The 27,298-nt window shown below is 43.2% G+C and overlaps 1 protein-coding gene across 2 annotated transcripts in view; it reads left to right on the top strand.

Moving 5' to 3' along the window:
* The window catches only part of SLC22A18 (solute carrier family 22 member 18), an 84,802-nt gene that overhangs the window by 47,735 nt on the left and 9,769 nt on the right, over window positions 1-27,298 (top strand). For both annotated transcript variants that reach the window (XM_067540616.1, XM_067540617.1), the window contains exons 6-9: window positions 1,578-1,693; window positions 3,807-3,917; window positions 8,768-8,868; window positions 26,368-26,469. In XM_067540616.1, the coding sequence (XP_067396717.1) occupies window positions 1,578-1,693; window positions 3,807-3,917; window positions 8,768-8,868; window positions 26,368-26,469 (430 nt within the window). The remainder of the gene's footprint in view (window positions 1-1,577; window positions 1,694-3,806; window positions 3,918-8,767; window positions 8,869-26,367; window positions 26,470-27,298) is intronic.

The raw sequence follows: 27,298 nt of genomic DNA on the forward strand, positions 1-27,298 counted from the left end.
CTTTAAGTCCCCTCACTAAGCATTCTTCCAGTTGAGAACAGCTCAGTGCTGCTCCTATTGGCTCAACCAGGGTGAGGCTTCTTTTGAGGTCACCTAGTAGAACTCATCACGCAAATCCCAAGAGTCCTCCTGGCTCAAATGTAGGCAGTGGTAACATAAGGGATGAATGTTCAATAAGTCCTAGCCACTGGACGGAGACTCCACGGATGGCACAGGCCTACTACCTTCTCCTGAGGAGGTCATGAAGGAGAGAATAATGTGTCCTCTGTTCCTCACAGGCTTGACTCCAGTCTCCAGCAAGTTCAGAACACTTCAGACTGGTAGGCCAATAGGGCTTATAATGTCTAGCTGAGTTATTCACAACATGATGTAGCTATGGTGGAGGGAAAAGGCTTCCCTGACCCAGTCACAATTCCTCAAGGAGCTTGCTAAAAACAGCCTGTCCCCAAAGCTTCCTATAGGTGACCCACAAAGGAAAAAGGGTGCAGAGACAGGTGCTGAGAATTTCCCAGAGTTATTTGTAAATGGCCAGAAGGGATCAAGACTCCAGAGGCAGCTAGCAAAAGTCATAGGAAACGAGTGGAAAAGACTTACTAGAATATCTAGTCCATCCTCTACCAATATAGGGCTCTTTTCTACAGCATTTTTAGCCCCACAAGGTGAGATCAAAGGGTCTGGTCAGAGACAGCAGAAAAATTATAAAGCATAGTCTACAGATAATAGTACATCTTAGTTACTTACCTAATACGTGTTGTTTAATTCCATGGGCCAAATTCTCTGCTGGTGTAAATGGGTACAGCTCAGTGGAATTTTGCCCATTTCTGCCAGCAGACAATGTGACCCCAGCACTCCAGTCCTAATATGTTTTCAAGAGTATTTGTCAGTTCAGTCCCAGGGTTGTGTGTCTGCTTCCAGGAATAAGTGCACATATGCAATATACATAAGCAGAGTGTGAAAACAGCTTATCACCTAGCCGTGTAAATAGTTGTTGTGTATGTCCCAGTAGCCTGGTATTTCTATAATCTGTTCTGCTGCCTCCAGCCTTGACCTACATAATCCACAGAGCAATCATCAAAAAGAGTTCAAGCACAATGAAATACCGATCATCACCCTTGCACTGCTAAGAGAGAATAGAACCTATCACTGGGATGAAAGCTGTGCCAGGTGGCTGGAGGATCTGAGAAGGGTGTCAATATTTACTTCCCTGGGTACACAAGAATATAACACGCTGTGACCGTCTCCCTTCCAAGCCAAAGGCTTGATTGAAATGCAGATTTACAGGTTAAAAAAGCACTGCATTAGTGCCTGTTATTAACGCACTACAACAACGTGGTTTGCGGTAAAAGCCATTTTTTAACGAAATAGCTTTGTCAGCTCATGAACGTTCATATAAGGCCTCAATCTCAAAAACACTTGAGCACATGCATAGTCTTTCTCACCATAACTTCATTGGGACTATTACTGTTATTCATAGGAGTAAAGTTAGGCACATGCTTAAGTGTTTGTAGGATCCCAGCATTAGTCCTGGGTAATTCAGTCCATTGTATGGCTATCTTAACTGCTCTTTCTGTTCACAGCATTTACTTTCCTTCATACGTTGCGCTAGTGGCAAGTCTCATAAGCGCAATCATAGTAATGACTTGTATCCCTGCTCACACCAAACCAAAGTCAGAAGAACAAGCGACACAGCAGAGTGAGTATTTACCCTTTCTGGCAACTTTTCATAGCTATAGGAATTTTAGCTAGGTGATTTTAAATGCTCTGTGCTGATTCCTCACCCTCATCTGATAAGACATTGCCCATGGTGCAAGCATGTATCAAATGAGAGAGTTTTTTTTGGTGATGTTGAAGATGAGACCATCTAATTGATGTTCACCGGAGACCCATTCATAATTTGAACTCCGATTTCCAGAGGCCAAAGCTTGTTCCATTGTAATCTGCAGTGCCACTTGGCTGCTGTAACAGTTCAGGGCAACTGCATCTGTGATTTCCCCCTCGTAGTCCAGCAAGGACAGGGCACCCACTTTCAGAGTCCTGGCTCCTCAGCCATCACCCCTCTTGGGTGGAGACTGCATCTCTTTCCCTCCTGACCAGGGTTTTTCCAAGCTGCACAGTTCTCTGCCTATTCCTCAGCAATTCAGGCTCCCAAAGCAGCCTGCTTTACTTTCTCCTCAGAAGCTATAAAGTGCATAATTGCCCACAGCTAAGGTATCACAAGCCTTTCTTAGTAAGCACATTTATTCTTAAAACAATGAAAGACTCTACACACATGTAAATAAGCTTACCAGAGTTCACCCCAATCCCAACATGGGCCCTGGTAGAAGTCAGTCCTTCAAACCCGACACAGGGGTTTTCTGTGGTTACAAGTGCAGAAGAAGAACCCTCAAGAATCTGTGGATCACTCCTTTATATGGTTTGGGTCTGTGTCGTTGGGACCCTGGGAACAGGTAATCAGCAGACAATGGGTTTCTCTCAAGGGCATACCTTCAGAAAGGTAAGGTTCAGAGGTGGGAATTTGCATTCCCCTCCTCCCAAGTATTTCCTAGGAAACCCACTCAACTGAAAGTTCATTCTTATCTGGCAGATTGTTTTGAAGAGTCCTTTGAAGCTTATAACACTTCTTAGGGTTTACATTAGTCATGTTCCCCTCCTAGAGATAGTACATACAATCCCACAATAATACATAAACATTTGCACTTGTGAATGCAATGAACTTCTAAGATACTTACACGTAATTCAGTAAGGTTTAATTTAATTCAGTAAGGTTTGTCCAGGATATTGCAGGAAATTGCCACAGTTGTAACAGCTGCAACCCAGTTTGTTTACAGAAGTGCTCAATTCTCCACTGACATTCACCCAGCCTCCACTGTCCCCCTTAAACTTAAACTTTTCTCTACTTAATGCCCAAACAGTGGCATATGGGAAATAATATGCCTCCTATGCATTCACTAGTCTGCAGTGCCAAATCACAGAAACTCTATTCAGAGGATTTCTTTAAAACCCCACTAATACAAAAACAGTAATAATTACAACCATATGAATTACAGTCCAGTGAACTCTTCAGCTGATTTGAAGGCAAACACAGTGGGCTACAAAACCAAGGATATTTGCAGCTCAGCCTAAGCACCAATTCTCTGTTGCATGTAGGTGGCTCTAGCAAGGCGATTACTGTGCATGGAAATCCCACACTCAGATCTCCCTGGGACTAGAAAGAGAGTTCTTTGCACAGTCAACAGAAACTGATTTATAACCAGCTGAAGCTCTGGCCTGGAATATCTTTTCTTTAAAGGTGTCAGACCTTGTAATTTATTTCTGCATGGTATTTTGTGCTGCATCATCTTTCAGACTGGTGTTTGTGATACAACTTGGAAAACTTGTGTGAAGCTAAAATAAAATTGGAAGATTTGAGAATGCTGAGAAGGTAGAAATGTCATGAGACTGTCCCACCATGTGACTGATTTATACAGGGCTGGAGGGAATGCTAAAGGGGAAAGGGCTGTAGGTTTTTTAATCCTATCCAGCTATATTGTCCTCTCCAATCAGCTCTGCCTTTCTCTAACCCACACTTCAGGTGTCTACTGTATATTTTGCTTTTGCTCTGCACACCAAAGTCCCCCTGATGCTAGTGGGGTTCCATGCACATAGAATCAAACACAAACAGGCCACAGAGAGCTATGCTGCAAAGAAGTGGGAAGAAATTTTTCCCGTGGAGAGTTGCTGTGAATGTAATATGATGATGTATCGTTCCTTGTTTCTTGCATCTAGTCCCTGTAAATAGAACATTATTCTGTCCATCATTTTCCTAGGCATGTCGCAGTCCAGTAGTGTGTTTAGTCTCGTGGAAATCCTTCGCCTGCTGAAGCTTCCGGGAGTAAAGGAAGTGTTCTTCATCAAGATCCTTTCTGGACTCCCTACAGGTAATTCTCAGTGATCATCGCAGTATTTTAAATAATAATCATAAATCAGGTAGATATGCTTTTCATGTGTACCTGAAAACCCTTTATATTTGGTCATTGGTGAAGGAAAAAGGAAGCAAGACAATTTTTTGTGCTGGAGCTATTCCATATTCAGTGTTACATATTCCAACACAGGCCACTCACAGCTATATAGGGTCAAAAACTGAGGCTGAATTTATAACAGATTTCCTGCCACAGGCTTCCTGTGTGACCTTGGGCAAATCACATATTCTCTCTGTCGGTTCTCCTTCTGTAAAATGGGGATAATGTGACTATATCTCTCCCACCCTGTCTGTCTATTTAGTCTGTAAGCTCTTCAGCTCAGACACTTGACTAGACTGTTTGTGCAGTGCCTAGCATAATGGGCATGGCAGTCCCTAGACCAAATGGCGCCCCAGGCAACAAGCGGCTTCGGTTCCCCACCCCCAGCACCTTCTTATAAATACATTTTCACAATGACACAATCAAACAAGGTTCACAATATCACAGTTGGGCCATCACTTCACATCACTTCGTTCTTACATCTCACTGACTGACTGGCGACACCCCGCCCCTTATCTACCCGGGAGGGCATGTCTGACAACATTCTAAGTGGTTCAAGAAAAGTGTAGTTCTCAGAAAGTCTGGAAGGTTCCTCAAGATTCTACAAAAGTCCAGAACATTTTAGGAGGTTAGTGAAAAACGAATCCACATACGGAACACCTGAAACATTTTACTTCAAACATTCTATTTTCCCTTTTGTGGCTAACAACAAAAACAGAACCCCAAGCCAGGCACCCCAGGCAGTCACCTGGATCACCTGCCCCTAAATCCAGCCCTGACAATGGGACTCCGATTTACTTGAGGCCTTGAAACATTGCTTTAATACAAATAAAATAATACATTTTCAACAATAAGAAGAGAGTTTGCTGGACTAGCAGCTACTGTCTGACTGGCTACATTCATTTGTACACACATACAGTTCCTCTTCTATGTGACTGTGCTGTTTATTAATGAATATTCCCTCTCTTCACTGAATGGTACAACTCTTTCTCTTCCCATATGTTGTGTCAGGAAGCTGCTGGCCTCCTGTACATCTACAAAGAATCTGCTCATCCTACTGCTTGTGACATAAGGAGAGGGGCTGAATCTGATGCATTGGTTGCAATCTTTTGTAGGGGACAGGACCCTGAACTCAGGAAGGGAGGAATTCAGTAATCTGGTGTGCCTTTTTCACTTGGAGAAGCTTGAGGGTTCTTTTTGCTAACAGTATTCAAATGGTCAGTACCATCCCTCTGGACCACGCAACTTCAAGGCCTCACTTTTGTGTGCATAAAAACGTTGTAAAAGTGCCAGTTTATGGACACAGAAACTAGAGTAGGTGGATGTGTGCACAACTTTTGCAAACTCTCTCAAAACGGAGGAGGCCCTTTCAAAAATTATTCTGTGTCTAAGTAACATTAAACGTAACTTGCATATGAAAGTAGATTTACTAGGAGTGGCTGAAAGAGAGAGATGGCATTTCAGCCTGTTTGGGCTTGACAAAACACCTCTATTAGTCCTTGTAAAATTTCTTGACAATATAAGAAACAAGACTGACCATTTTCCACAAGAATCTGTGAAGGATTTCCACGTGAGGGACTTCTGCATTTCTCTTTTTGTGTGCATTTGGCATTGACTAGAGATGCTGAGTTCTGTGCAGCCTAACAGCCCCGTCCAAAGAAAACCCACTGGAGAAAAGAATAGTATGCAAGTAAGGCCAAAGGAAAAATGCAATCGCCCTAACCACTCCAAAAATGTTAGCTGCCTTTAACTACGCTCACCTAAAAGAGAAGTTCATAGAATTAATCTGTTTTATAAAACAGGAAGGATTGTAAAGTGATGTTTTAAGGGGATTCCTGATTTCAAGATGTTGGCTCGTGGTAATATTTTTAACTTTTAAAATGTCACTGTATAACCCTGAAGCCATAGTTCTGTGCAATCTGCAATATAATGCTTCATATATTCCACGTGTAGCAACTTTCTTCCAAAAGAATCCCAAGATGCACTTTATATCTAGGTATTAGTCACCCACTACCAAAATGCCTCATCCTCCGGGGTGGAACCTGACAGCCATTCTGCACAAGCAGCAGTGCACCATATTTAGAAGGGAAAATAAGGAATGACAATTCCAGTCAAAAACTACAAGGGAAATGTTAGGTAGGCAAATGTAATTAACTAAGATTGGATTGGGACAGGACACAGTGGCTCATATTCTAACACTTAAAAGTTCCCATGACTCTTTTTTCATCAAACTTGTGTGGCCAGGGTCTCATCTTATGTTTCATCTGAAAGACTGTCCCTCCAGAAGCACAGTACCACACTGGGAAAGTGGCTGGTTGACACAGAGAGCTCCACCTATTAAATCTCTAGCAACACCTTCACTTTTCAGGACTCTCATCAGGTTACTGACTAGGTGATTATAGCCTGAGGTGATTTGGCTACTGTCAACTTATTTGCACCGCACTACTTGAGGCTAAATTCCAAATGAATGCTTTCATTTACCTTCATCTCACTACTGCAACCATGTTATTATATTAGTTAATTCATCTGAATTACAGACCTGCTTCTATTTACAGTGTAAAGGAGTTTGTGATATATATAGAGGCAAGTTGGCAGTCCCTCAGGTACCTGGTTACTCACTAAAATTAACTTGTTTGGAATAATAAGCACCTTCCTAAGTGAGGTACATTTAAAGCAGGGTGATGATGGAAAGATGGGCTGATGTAGTTTGAGTACCTCTAATAGTGGGAGTATCTGCCAATCTAAGAACAAGATGAGGTATTTTACTACACGAAAGTGCTTTATTCTCAATTTAAGCAAGGAAAAAAATGTCCCACTAAAATGTAGTGAATAAAAGAGAGAAAAAGCAAAACAGATCATGGGCAAAATGTTCAAAATATCTTAGTGCCCAGATTTTCAAAGGGATGCAGATAGGTCCCAATAGGATTTTGCAAAACATCTGGGCACCTAGCTCCCATTGAAATCAATGAAACTACAGCACTTTTGAAAATCCCACTGGTTGTCAATCTGCCTATTTAGGCACCTAAATACCTTTGAAAATTTTGCCCTAGATCATCATGTAAGAGTCTAAATAACATTTTCAAAATGGACTTATGCACTTAGGCCAAGATTTTAAAAAAAGTGAGTAGTGCTTTTCGGTGCTTCAGTTTTTGGGTGCCCAACTTGAGACCCCTTAAAAAGCCCTGATTTTCAGAGAGTGGGTGCTCGGCGCTTTTATAAATGCAGGCCCCTTTTCAAGGGCTCAGTATCTACAATTTGGTTAAGATTTTCAGAGGAGTTCAGCTCCCATTCGGGCACCTGAATAAAAGTCCGATTTCTAAGTTTTAAAAAATTTCTTCTAGAAGTCTGGCTCAGACTGTGAGTGCTCAGCTCCTCTGAAAATTCTGGACATAATAAACATGCCTCTCTCCCCATTCATTATGCTAGTCGATAGCTGAGAGATATTGTCTAGCTTCACGTCTCAAGCAATGTAAGGTGGACAGTGGGTGGAACGTCAGCCGCCATCTTAGGTCTGGCGGTCAGCCAAGACAGAGTGCTGACAAAGTTATTAATTGATGTGGTCAATAGGCCAGATGTTCATTTGGTGCAAATTGGTGTCATTCCACTGATTTACACCCACCGAGGAACTGATCTGTTATGTGTTACAGTACGTGCTGTGCAAAATAGCCTTTAGTTAACATTTCGTTTTTGTGGACTTCTATTGAAAAATATATTATTTACCTGTCTAAATGCCTCTAAAGCTACAAGTGAAAATAATCTAGTTGTATGCTTGTAGCAGGTGGACAGAGTGAACCTCTAAGTGAGTGTACAGCATTATAGACAGAGAATTATAATCCTTCTTCTCAGCGTCTCAGGAAATGTGGGCAAAACCTTCTGCTGTAGCAGGGTTAGTGAGTCGTTTGCCAGCAAACTGTTTTCCCATCCTTAGACATCCTTTGCTGTACTTTATTTTCTGGCAAATATCTACTTATTATGTACTGGTTTGTAGACCTTACCATTAACAGGCCTGGCCCTATGTATTTCCTGTTTATAATGCATTGCATTAGCACAGTTGAGGTTTACAATGTATTTATGGGGTGGCTTGGAAGTCTTCATTATCTTATACCATACTAGTTCTTTGGATAAAAATATTGCCTTAACATTTTTAGAGAGAGAGAGAGAGAGAGAGAGTGTGTGTGTGTGTGTTTGTGTATGTAAAATACAGTAATTGAAAAGCAGGCCCATTGTGTGCTGTGGCCATCCATGCTTCTTTGACTTCCTCTTTTGTGTTCACAACATTAGAGATGCATGAGAGACACAGAGAAAGTTCACGTGCCAGTGAAGTCATTTACTATGTGTACAGTGAAACCACTGTATTTAATCTCCTGTCCCTAGACTGTTTCTGAGACACCAAACCCAATGGTGAAAATCTGAAGTTAGGCAAAAGGAATGAGGGATTATCCCCTGGTTACAAACTTGCCTAACAAATATTTTTTTCTGTGCTATCCTAAAGGTTAGCATGGCTGGCCTAATAAAACCATACAAACAGCTTCCCCTAATCAGCATGGTTGTATCTAACTTCCTCAATGTTACATTTTTAAAGGTAATAGCTGAAATGGTAAAAGATTTTTTTTAAAACCCAAACTATATTTGTCTGCATTCAGTGTTAATGCAGAACAACTGCATTGTCTTTACATCAGTGGTGACTAAGCAGGGTCTGGCCCTTTACTTGCACTGTAAATATATTCCAGTACCCCTTATAGATATTTTCTTTTGAATACACCCTGTAGGTTTGTTCCTGATTATGTTTTCCATCATCTCTATGAATTTCTTTGGGCTGGAGGCAGTGCAGTCAGGATATCTGATGTCATACTTTGGTGTCCTTCAAATGGTAAGTGGATGTGACAATATAATCAGACCTGCTGTATCTGTCATGTAGCGGCCAGGTGCTCTCAGCAAAGCCTCCACTTTGTAGCTATATTTAATTAGTGCCTAAGGGCAGGTCTACACTACTACTTATGTTGATATAACTTACATTGCTCAGGGGTGTGAAAAAGCCACCCCGGAGCGATGCAAGTTACAGAAACCTAAGCATTGTTCACACCGGTGCTATGTCGGTGGGAGAGCGTCTGCCTCTTGCGGAGGTGGAGTAATAATGTCGATGGGAGAGCTCTCTCCAGTCGGCATAAAGTGTCTTCACCAGATGCGCTGATGTAGTGCTTCTAGTGTGGACTAGCCCTAAGACAAGCAGCCCATAGCAGGCAAGACTTGTGCCAAGACCTGCGAAAACTCCAGGCAACTGATGCATCAGATGAGCTGAAGGAAGGCCCACCTGCTTCCTACCTAGTACTTAATCATGCACTTCACCACCTTTTCTGCTGAAGTAAACTCAGATTGCTTCAAACAGAGGACTAATCATTTTGGGTAATACCCATGAAATGTAATTCTTGGCTGTGGAGTGCACTGACTAGATCATTTGTCTGGCACCTGGAAAATAATTATAAGTAAGCATTTCTTCCATACTTTAGGATAGTAATTGAGAATGGAGTATCTCTGGAAAACGTTCTTCCACTTGACTACTTTTGCCACTGAGTTTTAGGCCATGAACACAGGACAATGCTGGACTAACATGTTATCCTAGTTTCCACAGCAAAAGTATGGCTCTTGCACTAAAATCAATTAGCTGGTATAAATTGGCATAGCTCCATTTACTTCAGCAGAGCTCTGCCAGCTTACACCAGTGGATGATCTGGCCCAATATTTTTACAGATGCCTTGAATACGGAGAAAGGGATTATATATCCACTATGTGGAAATAAGCATGACTGACTAGTGTATTATAAAAACTGTAATGAGGGAGGAATTGTCAATGGAACACAACCAGTAGGATAGGAGAGTAAGGAAAAGGGAAGATTCAGCTATGCTAGTTGATAAAGGGGACAAAATCAAAAGGTACTGTACTGTACCAAAGTTTTCTCAGGCTACGGCTACACTGACGGTGGCAAATTCGCCGCCAGCAGATCGATCTCTCTGGATCGACTGAGCGGTCAGTACAGACCCTCTCTGTCGATCCAGAAATCGATGTACTAAGACCAACTACACAAGTGCAATGCAGACGGAGCGCAGAAGAGAAGCTCAGAAGTCAACGGGGAGTTACACAAGTTTTTTGCGTACTTTGCATAACTCCCATTGACTGCTGCCGAATCTCACAGGTAAGTGTAGACAGGGCTCAGTAAAGAGGAAGAGACTTAAGCAAATACAGAAATATCAATAGTTGGTTTATAGGTAAAAATGAGAGTTAAGTTCTACCCCCGAAGGATTATCTTGTGTATAAAGCACTGAACTGGGACTTCAGTTCCTGGCTCTGCCACAGAGGTTCATATGTGACTTTGGACAAGTCACTTAATTGTTCTGTACCTCAGTTTCTCCATCTGTAAAATGGTGATAGTGTAAAATAGCAATGATAGTTCTTTTGTCTATTTAGATTGCCAGCCGTTTGGCATGGGGACAGTCTATCACTGTGTGTCTATATGGTGCTCAAGGTAGTGGGGCTTCAGTCTTGGTTGTGGCCTTTAGGTACCACTGTATTTCTAATACTAATAATAATTGGATTTCTATGGACCTATTTCAAGGACCTGGTCCTGCAAATAATTAGCACTGGCTAGAGTGCTTAATAATCAGACATAGTCCCAACAATAGTCCCACGTCTATTAGTAAACTATATATCCAATAAGTGTTTGCAGACATTAATTTTTAAGTTTACTTGGTGGGGGCTTTACAAGGGGGCACGCAGCAGGAAAATTAGGTTTTTGTAATTCTTTTTCTATCCATGGAATAGAACTGTGCTGTTTCACTGAATGTATCCTAGAATGTATCACTCTGTGACATCACATCACATCACCACATACGTTTTGTGGGCTGCAGTGAGACTTCAGTTTTTTGTGATGTCCCATTGTGGGATATTGGCAGTGAGGCAAAAGCACCAGGAAAATTCCCTAGGGAAGGAGGAAAATAATATTAAAATGTATTCCTGTACTTTCCCACGCCCCACCCTCCCTCACCAGCCTGATTAGTAAGAGAATCCTGTTCAGAAATCTGGGAACAACTCAAGTTTCATTTTTTACTTTGTAGCTCACTTTTACAAGTTAGGATCTCCTTCTGTCATAGCAACTACTTTTAGGCAAGCAGGACCAAATCCTCAGCTGGTGTAAATCTGTGTAACTCCATCACCCGAGTATCTGGTCTAAAATATGCTGATACTCAGCAAGAATTGTGTTTTGTGTTCAGATCAGGCCTTTAAATAAAACAGACCAAAGGTATCTGATGTAGACAGTGACCATAATCAGCTAATTTTTAAATTACTTTCTACTGAGCTTATTGCAGGTGTGCTAAGTCTGGTCAGCAAAGCCCTTTTGTTTGTGTACCTACACCTTCCTTTAGATTGGCAGTTGAGATATCTTTGTTTCTGTGGTATAATATTGGTTGATACTGAAGGCAGGTGCGTGGGGTTAAGGTGCATGTGAATTCCACCTCTCTGAATGAATGAATGAATGAATGCTGATTAACTGCTGAATGGACTCCCCACTTCATTGAGTAAATTGAAGTCTTATTCATAATGAGTTTAATCTACTTTTCAATGAACCACATTGGTTTGATCCTCAACTACAAATCTGAGCTGCTTATTTCCCTCTCCATAAAATGCCTATCTAATGTGCTTTGAGGAATTCTGCAGATTAAAGATGGTGCGGAAGATTCCCTCTTATCCAGATGTAGGATCTATTGACCTGTGCTTTATTCACTTTTAAGGAATAGGGTAGAAAGGTAGCTGCTGACATCACAGAAACGAATGGGGGGGGAAATCAAGTAGTATCCTGTTTACTTTAAATCTCTCTGTGTATATTTAAAGCAGAATGGCTTAGTTATAAGGAAAGCCAAACACACACACCCCCATTGTGTTTCAGAAACAATAAAGCAGCTGGTCTGCTGGGAAGAGAACAGCATTTGTTGTTTGCCTGTATTCTTAGCACACATTCCACACACGCAGGGGCTGGAGAGGGGGGAAGATTTTCAGGGAGGGAAGCAAGTGCCAGTATGTCCCTTTTCCACCCACCCAGCCCCAAAAATGCAATCAGATGCAGCATTACCAGCTCTTGCAATTTCATCATGAGCCTCGTGATATCTGAGGCCGTTCTTATAGCCCCAGCTCCTGGAGTCGTGTAATTACATGAAACTCTCATGGTTTGTTTGTTTTTTAAGTAGTTTCTAGCTTTCCTGGCTGCAGTGAAAAGCTTCAAAAGCATGATCCCTTATGGCTCAAAAACTCGAAGGTAAACAAAAAGGATCCAAAATATATATCACATGCATGGCTTTTAAGCAAATCTCATGACGTTGGAGGTCTGACCCCTGGTTTTTGAATCCTTGCAGTTGGCAATACTGATGTCTTTTTCCCACATAAAAAGTGATGGTTCCAGGCCCCCTTTCACCCTCCACAGAGTGATGGTTATTGCCCCCAATCCCTTCAAAAACTGATAGTGTCCTCTTCCTTCACCTCCCCTTACCCCAAGATATTATGCTCCAACTCTTTAAGCTAGTTTTCCCCCCCTCCCCAACCATTTCCTCCTTTTTTAGCCTGCAGCAAGTGAGAAGTGGAGGCATAAATAAATACCCACCCTTGGCATCATTCATCCAGTTCAAGCACTGGCCTAAAGCATTAAGAAAGGAGATTTAAAATAGTCTTGTGTCAATCTCGGGGGGTTGGGGGGGGATATACTGTCTCTCAGGGTATGTTACATTTGAGCTGGGGGAGGTGTGATTCCCAGTTCGCCTAGACAAGCACAATGCTGACCAACTGGCAGGTAATACGTGTATCACCTCTGTGCACGTAGATGGTTCAAGCAGTGAAGGTGAATGTTACCGAGCAGTTAGTGAACAGCAGACTAGTCAGTATGAATGAGAGCCTCCCTGAATCCTGCAATGCTGCTTCAAAGACCCCCACTGGACTTAGTGCCACTGAATTGCAACATGGCCACCTAAGGTTTTAAAACCTGCCGCAGCAAATCTCAGAGCCCAGGTCTACAGGCGCGGGCTAGCAGGGCTTGGGCTAATGCTCTAAAAATACCGGGTAGACAGCACTCTGCATCATGGGTCAGGCTGGAGCTCAGACTCTGAACACCATCCCCGCACCCCAGCCTTCAGAGTCTGAGCCCATATCTCTACACAGCTCTTTTTAACCTGAGCCCAAGTGTGTAGACCCAGGCTCTGAGACTAAGCCGCTGTGTAGACGTACCCTTCGGGCCAAATGCAGGGACCCAGTTCCCAGCCCAGGGGAGAGCAGAATCCTCCTTCGAAGGTTGTAAAACAGAGGCATAGCCATTCCTTGGAGTCTGCTCGAGCTCCACGGCACACCTGGGCCAGTGGGAGGACTGTCCTAGCATTGATCCACCCCTGCCACTAAGTAAACAGATTTAAAGCCTTGCTCAGAATCTGGCCATACTCTCAATGCTCCTTGGTGCACAGGGAGCCTCTAGTGCTGGGGTATAACTGTGCTCTAGCATAACTGTGGCCAGGAAGCCTCCCTCATCTTTGGTTGTCTGACTCCTTTGCCCCTCCCCGTCGCTCCTATTTTTTTCTACTAATGAACAAATCTTCAGCTGAGGCCTTCGAGTTTTAATGCAGTTTGTATCCAGTGGGTGGCATGATTGGCTCTGACCATAGACTGCGTCCTCACAGTCCCACATGGTTAATACTTGGATAGTCACCACTGTCTGGCACACGGCTGTCATCTTGTAATGGCTTTGGCACGCTTTTTCTTTTGCAGTATAGATGGGAATTCCCTCCCAACACCACGTGAGCCCGTGTAACCAGTTTGGCTAGATTTCCTTCCTGCCCTCTCTCCCTGTGCTGTAGAATATCCCGGCGTGCATGGGCCCCTGTTGGGCCGGTGCTGCTCTACGTGCATGTCCTCTGGGCACTGTCTCTCATGCGGAGGCACTATGGGATTGCTGCCATGATTTTCCCAGAATGCACTGATATAAACTAGTTAGGCAAGAACAGTTCAGCCCTGGTTGCAAGGTAGAAAGGCAAGCGTGTGAACTTCAACCGTTTGCTGTAAATGGGTCATATGAGTGTTACATAAGCACAGCTGGTCACATGCCATGTGGCTAGGGTCTACAAGTCTCATTCCAGCATTGTCTTTAGTGATATGCTATTGTGAGGAGCACTGATTCACTTTCCTTATGAAGAAGGCACACTTCCAGGCCACATTTTCAAATTCAGCTATCTCGCTATACAATGGTACTTTAAACAGTCTCTAATTTATTGGGTCTCTTTTCTTATTCCATAACCCATGGGCTCTGGTGCATCTTCATGCCAAGTTTTTAAAATGTTAACAAAATAGAACTTATTTTAAAAAGGAGTCCTCTAAAACTCAATGAGGGAATCTGCCCCAATCCAGTACTTCCTATCTGATCAAAACAAAAGGTTCCATGTCTGATAAGAGCAACACCCATCTGAGAGACTTCTTGGACGAGAAGTTCGTGTATGATTAATTGGCTCAACAAGTAAGTTCAAGTATCAAATTACCTAATCCACTTTAGCTTGGTGTCCAGCTACAGGAACCAGAACCTCAGCAGTTGTAACTTGATACTCCACCAGTTGAGGATCTGGCCCATAAATGTCCTCTCCAGAAAACTTCAGTAACATGGAGCAGTGGGTAGGGTACTGGACAGGAGGAGACCTCTGTTCTGTTCCAAGTTCTGGCACTGACCCACATTTTGACCTAGGGCAAATCACTTAAATGTTCTGTGTTTCAGTCACCCCATCCGGGAAATGAAGGTAATGAGATTTACCTCCTTTTGTGAAGCACTTAGACATCTACAAACAAAAAGCATTACGTGGGCCTGCTCAATCTCCCTTTGAAGTCTTTCCGCTGGCTTTGGATCATGGTTTCTAACAGCAAGGGAAGTTGGATTGTTTTAACCTTTCTTTAATTACTGCTTAGAACTTATTTTCAGATACATCTGTTCCCAGTTACGATATTGGAAAGTGCTGTGCAGCTTTACAAAGAAGCTAAGGAAGGGGAAGAAGTTAGGGTCTGGTAAAAGGAAGAGTGAAATAAGATCAGAGAATGAAAAGAGGGTTCTGGAATGCAGTGCCTTAAAGGCAACGAAAGCAAAGGAATTAGTTGACTGGGAGATGAAGCAGCCGCTCGGAAAGTGGATATGACCAAAGCTAGAATTGCTCAGGTCTGGCAATTAAGTGAAAGTAGGGCAGGTAGCTTAATGGAAGAAAGCCAGGGGCCTGTAGTAATACGGAAGTTGTTATATCATGATGATGTGTAATTACTTGTGGTTATGTCAATATAAATCCAAAAGGAAACTTTTGATTGAAGATAATGAAATGAGGTCAAGAGCTTTGCAAGCCGCCACCTCCACGCTACACAACTAGTGTCAGGGAGACGCCCAAAAACCTATAATATGTTACAGCAGGCATAGAAAGTTGATCACTAGAGGGTATTTTAGTCAAGGGCTCTGAGACCCTTCAGGAACACCCAACCCTTCTCAGCCAGGAATGTGTAATAGCTCTGATTTCAGAATGGTCTCATCACAGAAAAGATGTAAACAAAACCTCTTTCAAAGTACATATACTGAGCCCACATCTGTATTAGGAGTGCTTTGCTGGTATACTATACCAGCAAAGTGCTTCTAGTGTGGATGCAGCTTGTACCAGCAAAACTGCTTTTTCCTACTTTCTCCCCTGCCCCCTTATCGAGCAAATTAGGCTTTACTAGTAAAAGCACACTGTTTTGCTGATATACCTACAACTACAGCAGGGGATTATGCTGGCACAGCTGTGTCTATCATGAGTCGTGCACCTGACCCCCACAACTATGCCAGCACAAGTTTGTAGTGTGGACCTGGCTTCTATGAGAATTTTTGTTTGGAGGTGTACATTTCATCCCCTCTCTCTCCAGAGGGCCATTTTACACTGCACAATTGGTTGAAGTTAGCCTGATCAGAAAGCTATTAGGCTCCAGTTTTCTATAGAGTTGTAAACATCAGTCTTTGAAGAAAGTCTAGGGCATGATGCTGAAAAGCATGTAGCATAGTATCTGCTCTGAAAATGCTGCATGAGGACTAGGCAAATGAAACACTTGGAGTTGCTGGCAACTAACTGAAATATATGTCCCAGATGTGATTTTCAAACTAAAGGAGAAAAACAAATTCCAGACAGTTCTTTTAAGGAAAAACAAACAAACAAAAAACAAAGGGGAAAAGCCCACAACTTTGGGTGGGACAGAGGTAAATATATTTTTAACCCAAGGCTCAATAAGATATGAGTCAGTCCGGTACCCTGACTAAATTTCTCTCTTCTTGTTAAACAAACTGTACCTCCAGCTGCACAGTTTTGGGAAGCAACAAGTTGTTACTGGATTATTCAAGAGACTCTCTCTGGGAGGAAAGATCTGCATTATGAATACTTTCAATCTGTCCCTCTAGCTTTCTCTTCTGGGCAACAAACAGATGATTAAAGGATTGGGTTTTTAATTACAGCCAGGTAAGCCAGAGGAAAATCTACCTGATGAAAGAGGCTTTAAAACAACAAACACAAAATTCTTCAGTTTCCCCAGTCTGAAGAATTTAAGCCAAGAGAAAAATGAATGACAACCTTGAGCTTGCAAAATATAAAATATTCTATATTCTTTCAGGCAAGATGCTCTGGTTAGCAGTTTGGTGCTCAGTATGCATCCCCTTCCTTTTTCCCCTCCCTCATTTGTATATGCTTCTGTCAGTCACACAAATATTAGGTAGCAGGTTCAAATCCGGGCATGCTTGTGACAGAAAGTTGTGACCAGATGACAAAATAAAATTAAAAAGTAGGTTTTACCCTCCCTCCCCCACTCTAAGGGTTTTGTACAGGCCCTGAAATTCAGGGAGAAGGCTCTTTCCATAGCCACACTTTCCTCTTTTTGTGTTGTCGTGTGGCTGCTGACCTGGCTTGCGAATGAGTTGCATGTACATCCAGTGGATGTTCAGTGCTTTACAGGTGACATGGTACCTGCTGATCTTCTACAGCGTGCAGATGGATGAGAACTGTGATTGTACAGTTCTCCCCTCAGTCCTCTGACAGAACTGGAGCTGTTCTGTAATGACTTCTGTATTCTGTATGTTGACCTGATTATTGGCGTGTCTACTGTGTGAATTTACTGATTTAGTTTAATAAGGAGAATTTGTTCAGAGGAACCAGACTACGGTGCAGGCACCCACCAAACTGTCTGAAGAAGCTAGGCCTACCTAGGTTGCCATCAGGATAGTGAGCCTTTAGGAAAGACAGACATACATTTAGATTGTGTTGTTTTAAAATCCTTTTTCTCTAAATGCTTTTTGAGGACAAAGGTCCACAAAGGGACTTAAGCATTGCAACGCTGAGGATCACAGGACCTAACTATTAGATACCTGGAAAATCATAGCACCAACCCTGCGACCCCCAAAGCTGAGTTAGGTCCTTAGGCTCCCTGTACAATGAATGGGGAGAGGACAGGCATCTAAGAACATCATCCACAAGAAGCCAGCACACTAGTTGGGGAGCTGCCTAAGCTAGCCTATGGGAGATGCCAACAAGAAGGTTGTGTCTTAAGCCCTGTCCGGAAATAGGTGCCTAAGTCTGGGCTGCAGGGAAGGGCCTGTCTCTGCATAGCCATCCCTGAATGGGAGCCCCTCTCCTGGAATCAGGCACCTTACATACCCAAGGTATTTCTTGTGAGAATGCATTTAGGTGCCTGCCTCACTCCACGCCCAACGGCCACAGGAGGAGGAGGTGGTGGTGGTAGTGCCCTCATTATACTTTTTGCTCAGGACTTAGAGCACTTACCTGGGATGTGGGAGAGCCGGGTTCAATTCGTTGCCTCTCTTTCAGAGGGGAAAGCAAGGATCTGACCAAGGGTCTCCCCCCACTCAGGAGAGTGTTCTAATCACGGAGCTATGGGATATTCTGATGTAGGGTCCCCTCGGCCTCTCTCCTGTTGAAGTTGTTCTACTGCAGATAGATCATGGCAGAGGGACTAGACTCTGGGGTGCCTCTCCACAGTGAGCGGCACTGAGTCCCAGAGCCCGGGGCTACAGCCTGGGGCTCACAGGACTTGTCCTGTGGCCACAAAAAAAAAAAAAAAAAAAAAAAACTAGGTAGATATTCAGGCTCTGACGTTAAGGGAGGGGACTTTGGAGCTACAGCCCAAATGTCTACTTAGCTGTTTTTAGCATGGACCTCTAGCAGGAATCTGTAATCCTGTGCTGAGACTCACTGCTTTGGGCAGCTACTTGCTGTGTGGACGTACCTTGGGTCTCCTGCTTCCCAGGTGGGTGCCCTAACCACTGAACTAGAGAGTGATTCCTTCTCTCACCCAGTGACTGTTCTGCTGTGGATAAATACTTAAATTGCAAATGGAGTGTGGAGGTTAGAGATTTCGCTGCTTAAATGTGTTTGTTGGGAGTCTCCAGTTCAGTATTTCTACTAGAGGTTCAGTCGGCTTATCTGTCTTTAAAGAAGAAAAGATCAAGCTGTTTCACCTGTGGCATGTGTACACAGCCATGGGCAGCTTTTGTTATTTCACTTGCAAACTATTCCTTCCTCTTTTGTTTATTGATGACAGACCAGATTTCTACAAAGGCTCTTTTCACAGTACTTCAAAGGAGGTCACTTTACAAAGGACAGCCCCACATGGGTGAGAATACGCCCAAGATAGACAGCTCATGGCATGCTCTTTAAAACAGAGGCTGCATGCAAGGAAGGAGCTCAGAACATGAAGATAGAAATAATACTCATGTTCCCACTGCTGCTTTTTCAGTGCCATTAAGGCTTTTCATGGAGACCTATGGGTGCAGTAAGGGCCAAGTTTTCAAAGGCACGTCAACTCTGCCTCTAAAGCTGCACCCACTATTTTTGCAGAGTGACTGTGTTTGCAAAACTACGGGGCTGGGTAGGCACAAGCCGTCCCTCACCCCCCAAAAAATCTGCATGTTCACAAATGACTGCTGCACACATGTATCGGGTAACTGCTATGTGCACATGCAAACTGCAGCCAAGAATTTACCTGGAAATTGGCAATATGTAATGATAATGCTGAACTTAGAGCACAGGCCAGTTCCCAGATGGCTGACATGTGGCTATCACTAAGCCAAATCCTCAGCTGATATAAATTAGTGTAGCTACCATTGAAGAAAAGGGAACTACTCCCATTTCCACCAGCTGAGGGTCTAACACCCTCATTTTAGAGATTGGGAGTCTGGTTATTAGTCTGCAAATCAGGCCAGATTTCCTCCAGCTGTAAGGCAGACCAAGTCAAAATTCAGTGCAAACAATTCCCTACCCATGCTACCCTCCCAATGACTGGAAACACCTCCCCCTCTGCCCGCCTCTGAGCTGTGTAACCCCATATGACACATCTCCATGCTGTTCATGCCTGACCTGAAAGATGGATTGGAAAGGAGCACAATGGAGGCTGGTGAGGCATGTAAACAAGATCAGAGGGATGTTAAATGGGTGAAGTGTGAGTGATCTGAGGATTATACTGTTTTGTACTGAAGTGGAATGGTGTCAAGTTTACATTTGTCGTCTTCCAGTGGCAGAACTGGGAATAGAACCAAGGCTTCTTGGGCCCCAGGCCAGGGCTCATTCCAGTAGGCCACCCTGCCCCTCTAGTCTATTGTTTGGCATTTTACTGTCAAATGCATTTCTATTGATAATCCTCTGACTAGTTAAGGTAAGTCTACGCTGCCTTTTAAAAACCCCCAGCAGCGCACCTCAGAGCACGGGTCTACAGACTCAGACTTGCACTATGGTACTAAGAACAGGTGTATGGATGTTTGGGCTCAGGCTAGCACTTGGGCTCCATAGTCCCCTCCTGCTCTCCGGGCTTCAGAGCTCCAGCCCAAACCTCTGGATGGGGGGGCATTTATTATATTTTTTAACATCAATACATCAGAATCATAATAATTCATGTGAGATATGCCATGTCAGGTACCGTTCAAAAGGCTATAATGTGCTAAGTAAGATGATAATGTTTATGTTCATGTGTTATGTGTGTAATGGAAGTTATGGATATGTTTTTATCTGTATTTCATATTGTACTGTGTTTCTGGGCAACACCCCAGACAGGACGGCTGCAGCACTAGCCTGTGTAATGGCCCATTAAAGAAATTCACAGGTACAATGGGCCCAGGGGGAGAAGCCAGAGATATACCTGATGAGTCACCAGTCACTCATGTGACCCTGGACTCCATTTTATTCCTGTAAATTTCCACAAGCAGCATGGCAAAGGCCAGAGGACATAAAAGGCAGCTGCACCACATCCATTTTGTCTTCAGTCAGTCTTCACCTACCTCTGGATCAACTCATCTACAACTGAACTAAACTTAAGCTGTGAAACAAAGGACTGAGACCCATCCAGGTACTGGATGTACACCAGAGGAACTGTACAAACCTTCAAACTCCACAATTCTACTGAAAACCTGATTTAAATGGACTTTTCAATCATTTGTATATTTGTGATTGCTTTGATCATTTAACATTTCTCTTATAGTTTCTTTCCTTTTATAGTAAACCTTTAGTTTTAATTACTAAAGGATTGGCTGGCAGCGTAGTATTTTGGGTAAGATCCAAACTTATAGTGATCTGGTACTGTGGCTGACCCTTTGGGGTCAGGAAAAACCTTTTTGGTAAAGAGCATAGAGTTTTAAATAACTGATCTCTTTACTGGACCTAGTGGCTGATTGGGAGCCAGAGACTGAAATGCTGTGTATATTTTATTTTGGCTTCTTGATAACCAGTGTGGGGATTCAGAAGCACTATTTGTGGCTGGTTGGGAAGTCTGACTTCAGTGTGACCCACCAGTGCTGGGAGAATCTGCTCTCCTTTTACAGCCTGCTCTGCCCTTGGCATTTTCAGGTGGCTACCCTAGGCACGGACGGGTCACACTCTATACAGCAGTTTCTAGTACCAAGTGCGAGCCTGAGTCTGTAGATCCTCCGTGTAAATCGTACCTTCAGTGAAGTCATTCTCTGTGTGGTAGTGGGAAACCTTGGGCTAACTCCTGCAGCAAGCAGCTGACCACTCAAATGTATGATTGTTTTGGTTAACTTTGTGTAGCACTTCTAAGCTGTAGCATTTTAAAATCTGCTCTGTCAGTGCTAAATGGTATTATCAGGATCTATGCAACCCTGGGAATCTAGGTTCAGTCCTAAACTCCCTCTTGCAGTCACTGAAACATTTTCTTTCACAAAGACTGCAATACAGACCCACTGTACGCAGGAAGGTAAATAGCATATTGTCATTCTGAGGGATGAGGGTCTGTTTAAACCATTTCTTAGTGGTAGGCTTTGGGATAAGGCAGCCTTTTAGCCCTTGCTAAGCATTTAGCTCCTGTCACCACATCATCAGAGAGACAAGGAAGAGACATAATGAGGCAGGGAAGCCACTGAATTTAATTGGTGTAACCCAGCTAAATAAAGGCACGCTCAGTTCAAGTCTGAAAAAATTCAGACTTGCATTGATAAATGTGAAAAAATGAGTAGCTTGAATTTTTAACACCTTGTCTACACTAGAAAAATAAGTCCACCTAACCTAGTAATTACAGTGGTGGCTGATGTCTGCACTTCCACCGACCTAAGAGAGGAAGTGGTGGGAGCCCCACAGGCTCCTGGTGGGCTGTCCCCACCATGCCCCATTCCCCACCAGGAGCCAGCCCCGGACTTCTTCCCTGCCCATTCCTTGCTGGGAGCCGGGGGAAGCCACCCAGGGCTTCCCCCATTCCCAGGGGGAAGCCGCCTGGGGCTTCTCACCCATGAGGAGTGGTGTCCGGCTGCCCTGGCTTCTCACCCGCCGCCCCTGCCCTGCTTCCTGCTGGGAGAGGAGACCAGCCACCCAGGCTTCTTACCCAGCTGGGAGCTGGAAGCAGAGACCAGCTGCTCAGCTCTCAGGGGGGGGCTTTCTTGTCTATTTCACCACTCTAAGGCATAGCAGGGGAGTTATATCAGTGGGAGGAGCACTTTAGTCTGTACACCTCCACTGTTTTGTCCACAAAACTCTCTAGTGTAAATCAGCCCTAATGTGGCTGTGGCTGTGTCAGTGACACAGAGATCAAACTGAGTGTTGGGAGGGGCTCATCTCCACTCCAGATCTCATTACAATACCTGTTGGGTGAGCAGCTATGACTCAGCACAGCGGGCAGGTCCATTCCAGCAGTAACAGGCCTTGGTGGCATGCATCTCCTTGAGGTCTGAGTAGTTAGACTGGAAAGTTGCACAAAGCTAATGACTACATACTTTTAAAAAGGAATGACTAGACAAGGATTGCTCAGCCACTTCTCCTTCCTCCAGTGAATAGAGCCACAAATTGCTTGTAGCACTATGATCACCCTACTAACCACCACCTGCCATTGCACAGCATTCACAGCATGCTTTTCAGTTGGTATTGCTCAGTCTCATTGTAATGAGTCATCCCTATGCCTGAGCTGGTGAGCACTGAGGTCATTATCTGCAAGTCCTATGATAGGCCCATGCCAATCAACCAGGGCTGCCAAGCAAGGGCCTAACCAGATGTCTCCGAAGTAGGTATATAGGCTCCTAATGGAAGCTGCAACTTCAGTCTGCTCAATGTTGCTGCCTTTTTGGGAGAATTCCCAGCTGCCTGGTAGTTCTGACAGCCGGCTCCCTCCTCTTTTGTTTTCTCTGCTTTTCAGTTTTCTGGTGGTCTGACCTGGGCTTGAAGGCAGCGGTTAATGCTGTAACACTCCTCAGGGGTACCCCAACTTGTAAGGCACTTCACCATCACTTTCCTGTAGCGTGAGGAAGTCTTGTCTGTGCCTGCTGTGGATCAGCCCCCCTGAAACCACCAACCTCAGGCAACACAAGCACTGCCTTCCAGGCCTCCCTCGCTCTGTACACGTTAGCAAAAAGCACACACCAACCCCTGAGTCCTCAGATTATTCTGTGACGTGTCCAGCTCCTTACCCATTGAGCGCTCTGAGAATTACCAGAGATTCATAGAAGAGTGAGTAAGACTATTGGAAATACATGGCTACAACAAAACCAAATCATACCATGCTTCCTAGAGACTAAACTTTACTTACAAGTTACCTTCCTGTCCAAAGAAGCTTATCTCATCCAAAGTTCTCTGCAGCGTTGTTAACCAGGCCTGCCTGAGACCCCTCTTCCATGAAGTAGACTCAGTTTACTACTTCAGTGAAGGACGCCAGGGTGTTTTATTTGTCCCCCAAATATACTAGAGCAAACCTTTGATGTGCATCTCAAGATAGGGGTCTCCCTTCCCTCCCTCCCTCCCACCCCCACTGGTTGCATCTTCCTGTTACTATTCTCTCTTTGAAGATTTCACAATCTTTATTAGCATCCAATTTAGTCTTGTGAGAGGAGACCCACCGTGAACCATACAGTACTTAATTTACATGTAAACGGATGGATAGATTCACATTTCTTGTCTGACAGAAAACCTGTTTTTCACCTTTGCTGGTGACCAGTCCCTAGACACGGACTTTAAGAACATAATTTTCTGTGTTTATAACATAACTCCTTACACAACATCGGAACATGCATTGTGCAATGATATTGATAACCAATGTGACACTGGCTTTTATTTGAGAGCGCACATGACACTCTTTAGTGGCCTAGTCGCATCCAAAATGTTCTAGGTCATTAATTACATGATCACAAATTATTTGTCCATAGGATCCCTGCCTCATTCAGTGAAGGCCAGTTATTCAATATTTTTTCCTATTGTTCACCTTCAGTGGGTAGCCCCACGCTTCATTTACTGCACACCATCAAACCCAGCACTGAATACACAATAATTAATTTCCTCATGGTTATATCTGTGGTGCTCTGACCACAGAATCTGAATGCTTCACAGACATCGATGAATGTATCTTCTCAACACCCTTGTGAAAATAGATGCTGTTATCACCACTTTACAGGAAGGGAACTGAAGTAGAGAGAGATTAAGGCCATATTTGTCAAAAATGTCCACTAGTTTTGAGTGCCCAAAGTGAGGTACCAAGACCCCAATCCAGAAAGGTATTTAGGCTCCTAATGTTCATAAATACCTTTGTGGGTCTGGGCCCAAATGCCTGAATTTTCAGAGTACTTAGCATTTTTATAGCAGTTCGTGTTCAGTGCTCAGCTTCGCTTGTAGTTGTGAGTGCTCAGCATTTTTGCAAATCCTACCCCAGGTGTCTCATGTCAGGCAGCCAGAAACTGAGGAACATGCAATTAGTTAGTGACTATTTGTGAAAAGTTTGGTTTAAGTGACTTGCCCAGCATCACAGAGAGAGAAGCAGAGAGAGCACCAAATTCTCCAAGGAAGCATTTAACTACCCTATCTATGAGATCATCAAAAACAACTTGAGTTCTGTAGCACTTTAAAGACTAACAATTTTAATTTCAGTAGGCATAAGCTTTCGTGAGCCTCAGCTCACTTCCTCAGATGCAGTTGGTAGAAATGAGTTGTTTTTGCTGTATACAGACTAACAGGGCTACCCCTCTGGAACTCTTCTATGAGATCATCCTTTCCCTTCCTGCAATCCTCTGCCTTCTTCACTTTTGAACAAATGAATGAGGGGTCCAACAGTCTCCTTCACTACCCAACCCTGATTAATCCCCAGAACAGGGCCATCGTGTGCACTTAGTGAGACAGGTGCCCTATGGAAAAAAATAGTATGTGAGCATGTAATTAAAGCTTGTATCATAATGAACACCCACCATGGGGGTCTGAATTAAGATTACACAGGCAATCTTAGTTCTGGTGTATTCTAATTTGAATGTAGTTATTGAATGTAGCAGTCTTTACTTTCCAGTAGTGCTTTGGGGTCTAGCCAAGAGCCAGACTGCATAGTCCTAGGCACTTTACCATGGGCTCGTCTAAAAGCCTACAGCAGCGCCACTGCAGTGCTTCGGTGTAGACATTACCTGCACCAACGGGAGGGATTCTCCCATTAGCATAGGTGATCCACCCCCTGGAAAGACAGCAGCTAGGTCAATGGAAGAATTCTGCTGTTGATCTAGCACTGTCTACTCGGAGACTTAGGTTGGCTTAACTACAATGCTCAGGGGGTGTGGATTTTTCACACCCCTGAACAACGTAGTTATGCCAACCTTATTTTCTAGTGTAGAACAAGCTTGAGCGTTTGTATGAGACAGTCCCTGCCCCAATGAGTTTACAATCAAAATAGACAAGACAAAAGGAGTAATTGTTACTAGTGTCCCTTCAGTTTTTTGTTAAAATAGACTATCTAAAATTCATTAGTTTTTCCAGTGTTCCCCAGATGTTTCTATCGTGCCTGTCCCTAAACAAAAATGTTTATTACACTGTCTGAGGAATGTACTGATCACCCAGAATCACTGCATCAGGAAGATGATCTATTTGGTATTTCTAATTTATATTTACAATATTTGTTTTCAGGTAAGAGAGGCGAATGCAAAACAAAATCATAGTTGTTAGAGCTAGATGGAAAAAGATAAGTGTATCATATGAAGTATATGCTATTTCATTAGGTTTGAAATTTTTCATGAAGGTTTTAATTTTTTATGAAAACAATTGAAACAATTTTTCCCTCCCACTTGGGGTGGAGGTTAACTTACTCTCTCTTTTTTTTTTTTTTTCCCCAGTTTAAAAACCCACAACAATACTATTTTATTCTTACAAAAAAACATGGGAAGGAAAGTGTTTTCCTCTGCCCCCCGTTGAAGTGAAAACTGCAACAACAACAAAATTGCAAAATTTATCCAAATGAAAAATTTCAACCAAAACGAATTATAGTTCATTAAAATTTTCATGTTGGCCTAAAAGGCTTTTTACAGCTAAAAAGATGTATTTGAAAGTTTTGACCAGTTCTAGTAATAATACAGTTTAACGGAAAATCCACACCCTAGAGGATTATATCATAAATCTTTCCAGTAGCTTTCTGTAGCTTTATTATTGGAATACAAAATATTTAAATCCTACACAGTGGTCTTAGGTGACACACAGGTTTTGTGCTGGCCCTCTGCACAGGGTGAATTTCATCTAGAATGAATTTCATATTCAGCACTTTAAATCCTAAACTTCCTTTCATGTCAAAGTCCTTTACATACACAAATGAATTATGTCTTGCAACCACCCACTGAGACAGTGAAGTACACTTATTCCCATTTTACAAGTGGGGAAATTGAGGCATATGTGGTCAGTAGCTCACCTGAGGTCACTCGGAATGTCAGTGACAGCTGGGAATACAATACAGAAGTCCTGACTCCCATACTTGAAACAGTAGCAACAGCTCTACCCCTATAGTTTGCCCTAAAAGATATTTCATATAGTACTTAACATACATGTGTGTGTGCTCTTTCTAGATTGTCCAGGGCCTGGTAATCGGAAGACTAACTAGTCGCTTTACAGAGAGGACCCTACTCATGTTGAGTGTCTTCGTCTTCTGTGGAGTGGGCCTTGCTATGGTAAGACATTGAGTGAGGTTTTCAAAAGAACCTTAGGCCTGGCCTGCATTTAAAAGTTATGCTGGTATAACTATATTGGTGAGGGGTGTGATTTATTTTTACTCTTTACTGTTATAGCTATCCCGGTAATAACTCTGTATAAAGGTGACTTATCAGCATAGGTATCCCCCTCCCCATCCAGGCAAGACTGTACTGACAAAAAGCATAACCTATACTGGTGCTATTAAAACAGTACAACTCCCTAGTGTGGATGCAGTTATAGAGGTATGAAGGTGATTCCTGCTTGGGAAAGGAATAAGCTGTATCAGTATAAGAAACCTTTATATTACTGGAAGGCCTCATCTACACAACAGAGGTTTGCTGGCCTCACACACACGCATGCACACACCCTTGCTATGCCATATAATTATGCCAGCAAAACCCCCAATGTAAAAACAACAGTGCTGACAGAAGAGTGCGCCTGTCAGTTTAGCTAATGTCATTCAGGGACATTACTGTGCTAGCAGAATGAGTCCTGTTGGCTTATTCTGTGTCTACAGTCGGGGACTATGCCAGCATAGCTAAACCAGCTAAAACACTGTAGTGTAGATAAGCCAAAACTGTGCCTACACTAGGGGTTGTACTGGGATAACTCTTTTGGTAAACAAAAACAACAACAAAAACTCCACAATATGCTCCTCACACACCTAACCCAAATACTCATAATGGTATAAAACCTTGTTTAGAACAGGCCTGAGTAACTTGATGCTTTTGAAAATCTTGCCCTCAAGTTTTTGCTTGGCTCTGTTTCTTGAACTTTTCTGAAGGTAAGTGAAAGTTACAGGGGAAA

Source organism: Emydura macquarii, unplaced genomic scaffold (genome assembly GCF_026122565.2).
Source record: "Emydura macquarii macquarii isolate MOO-44397 ecotype Brisbane River unplaced genomic scaffold, CSIRO-AGI_Emac_v2 contig_587, whole genome shotgun sequence".
Classification (NCBI taxonomy): Eukaryota; Metazoa; Chordata; order Testudines; family Chelidae; genus Emydura; species Emydura macquarii.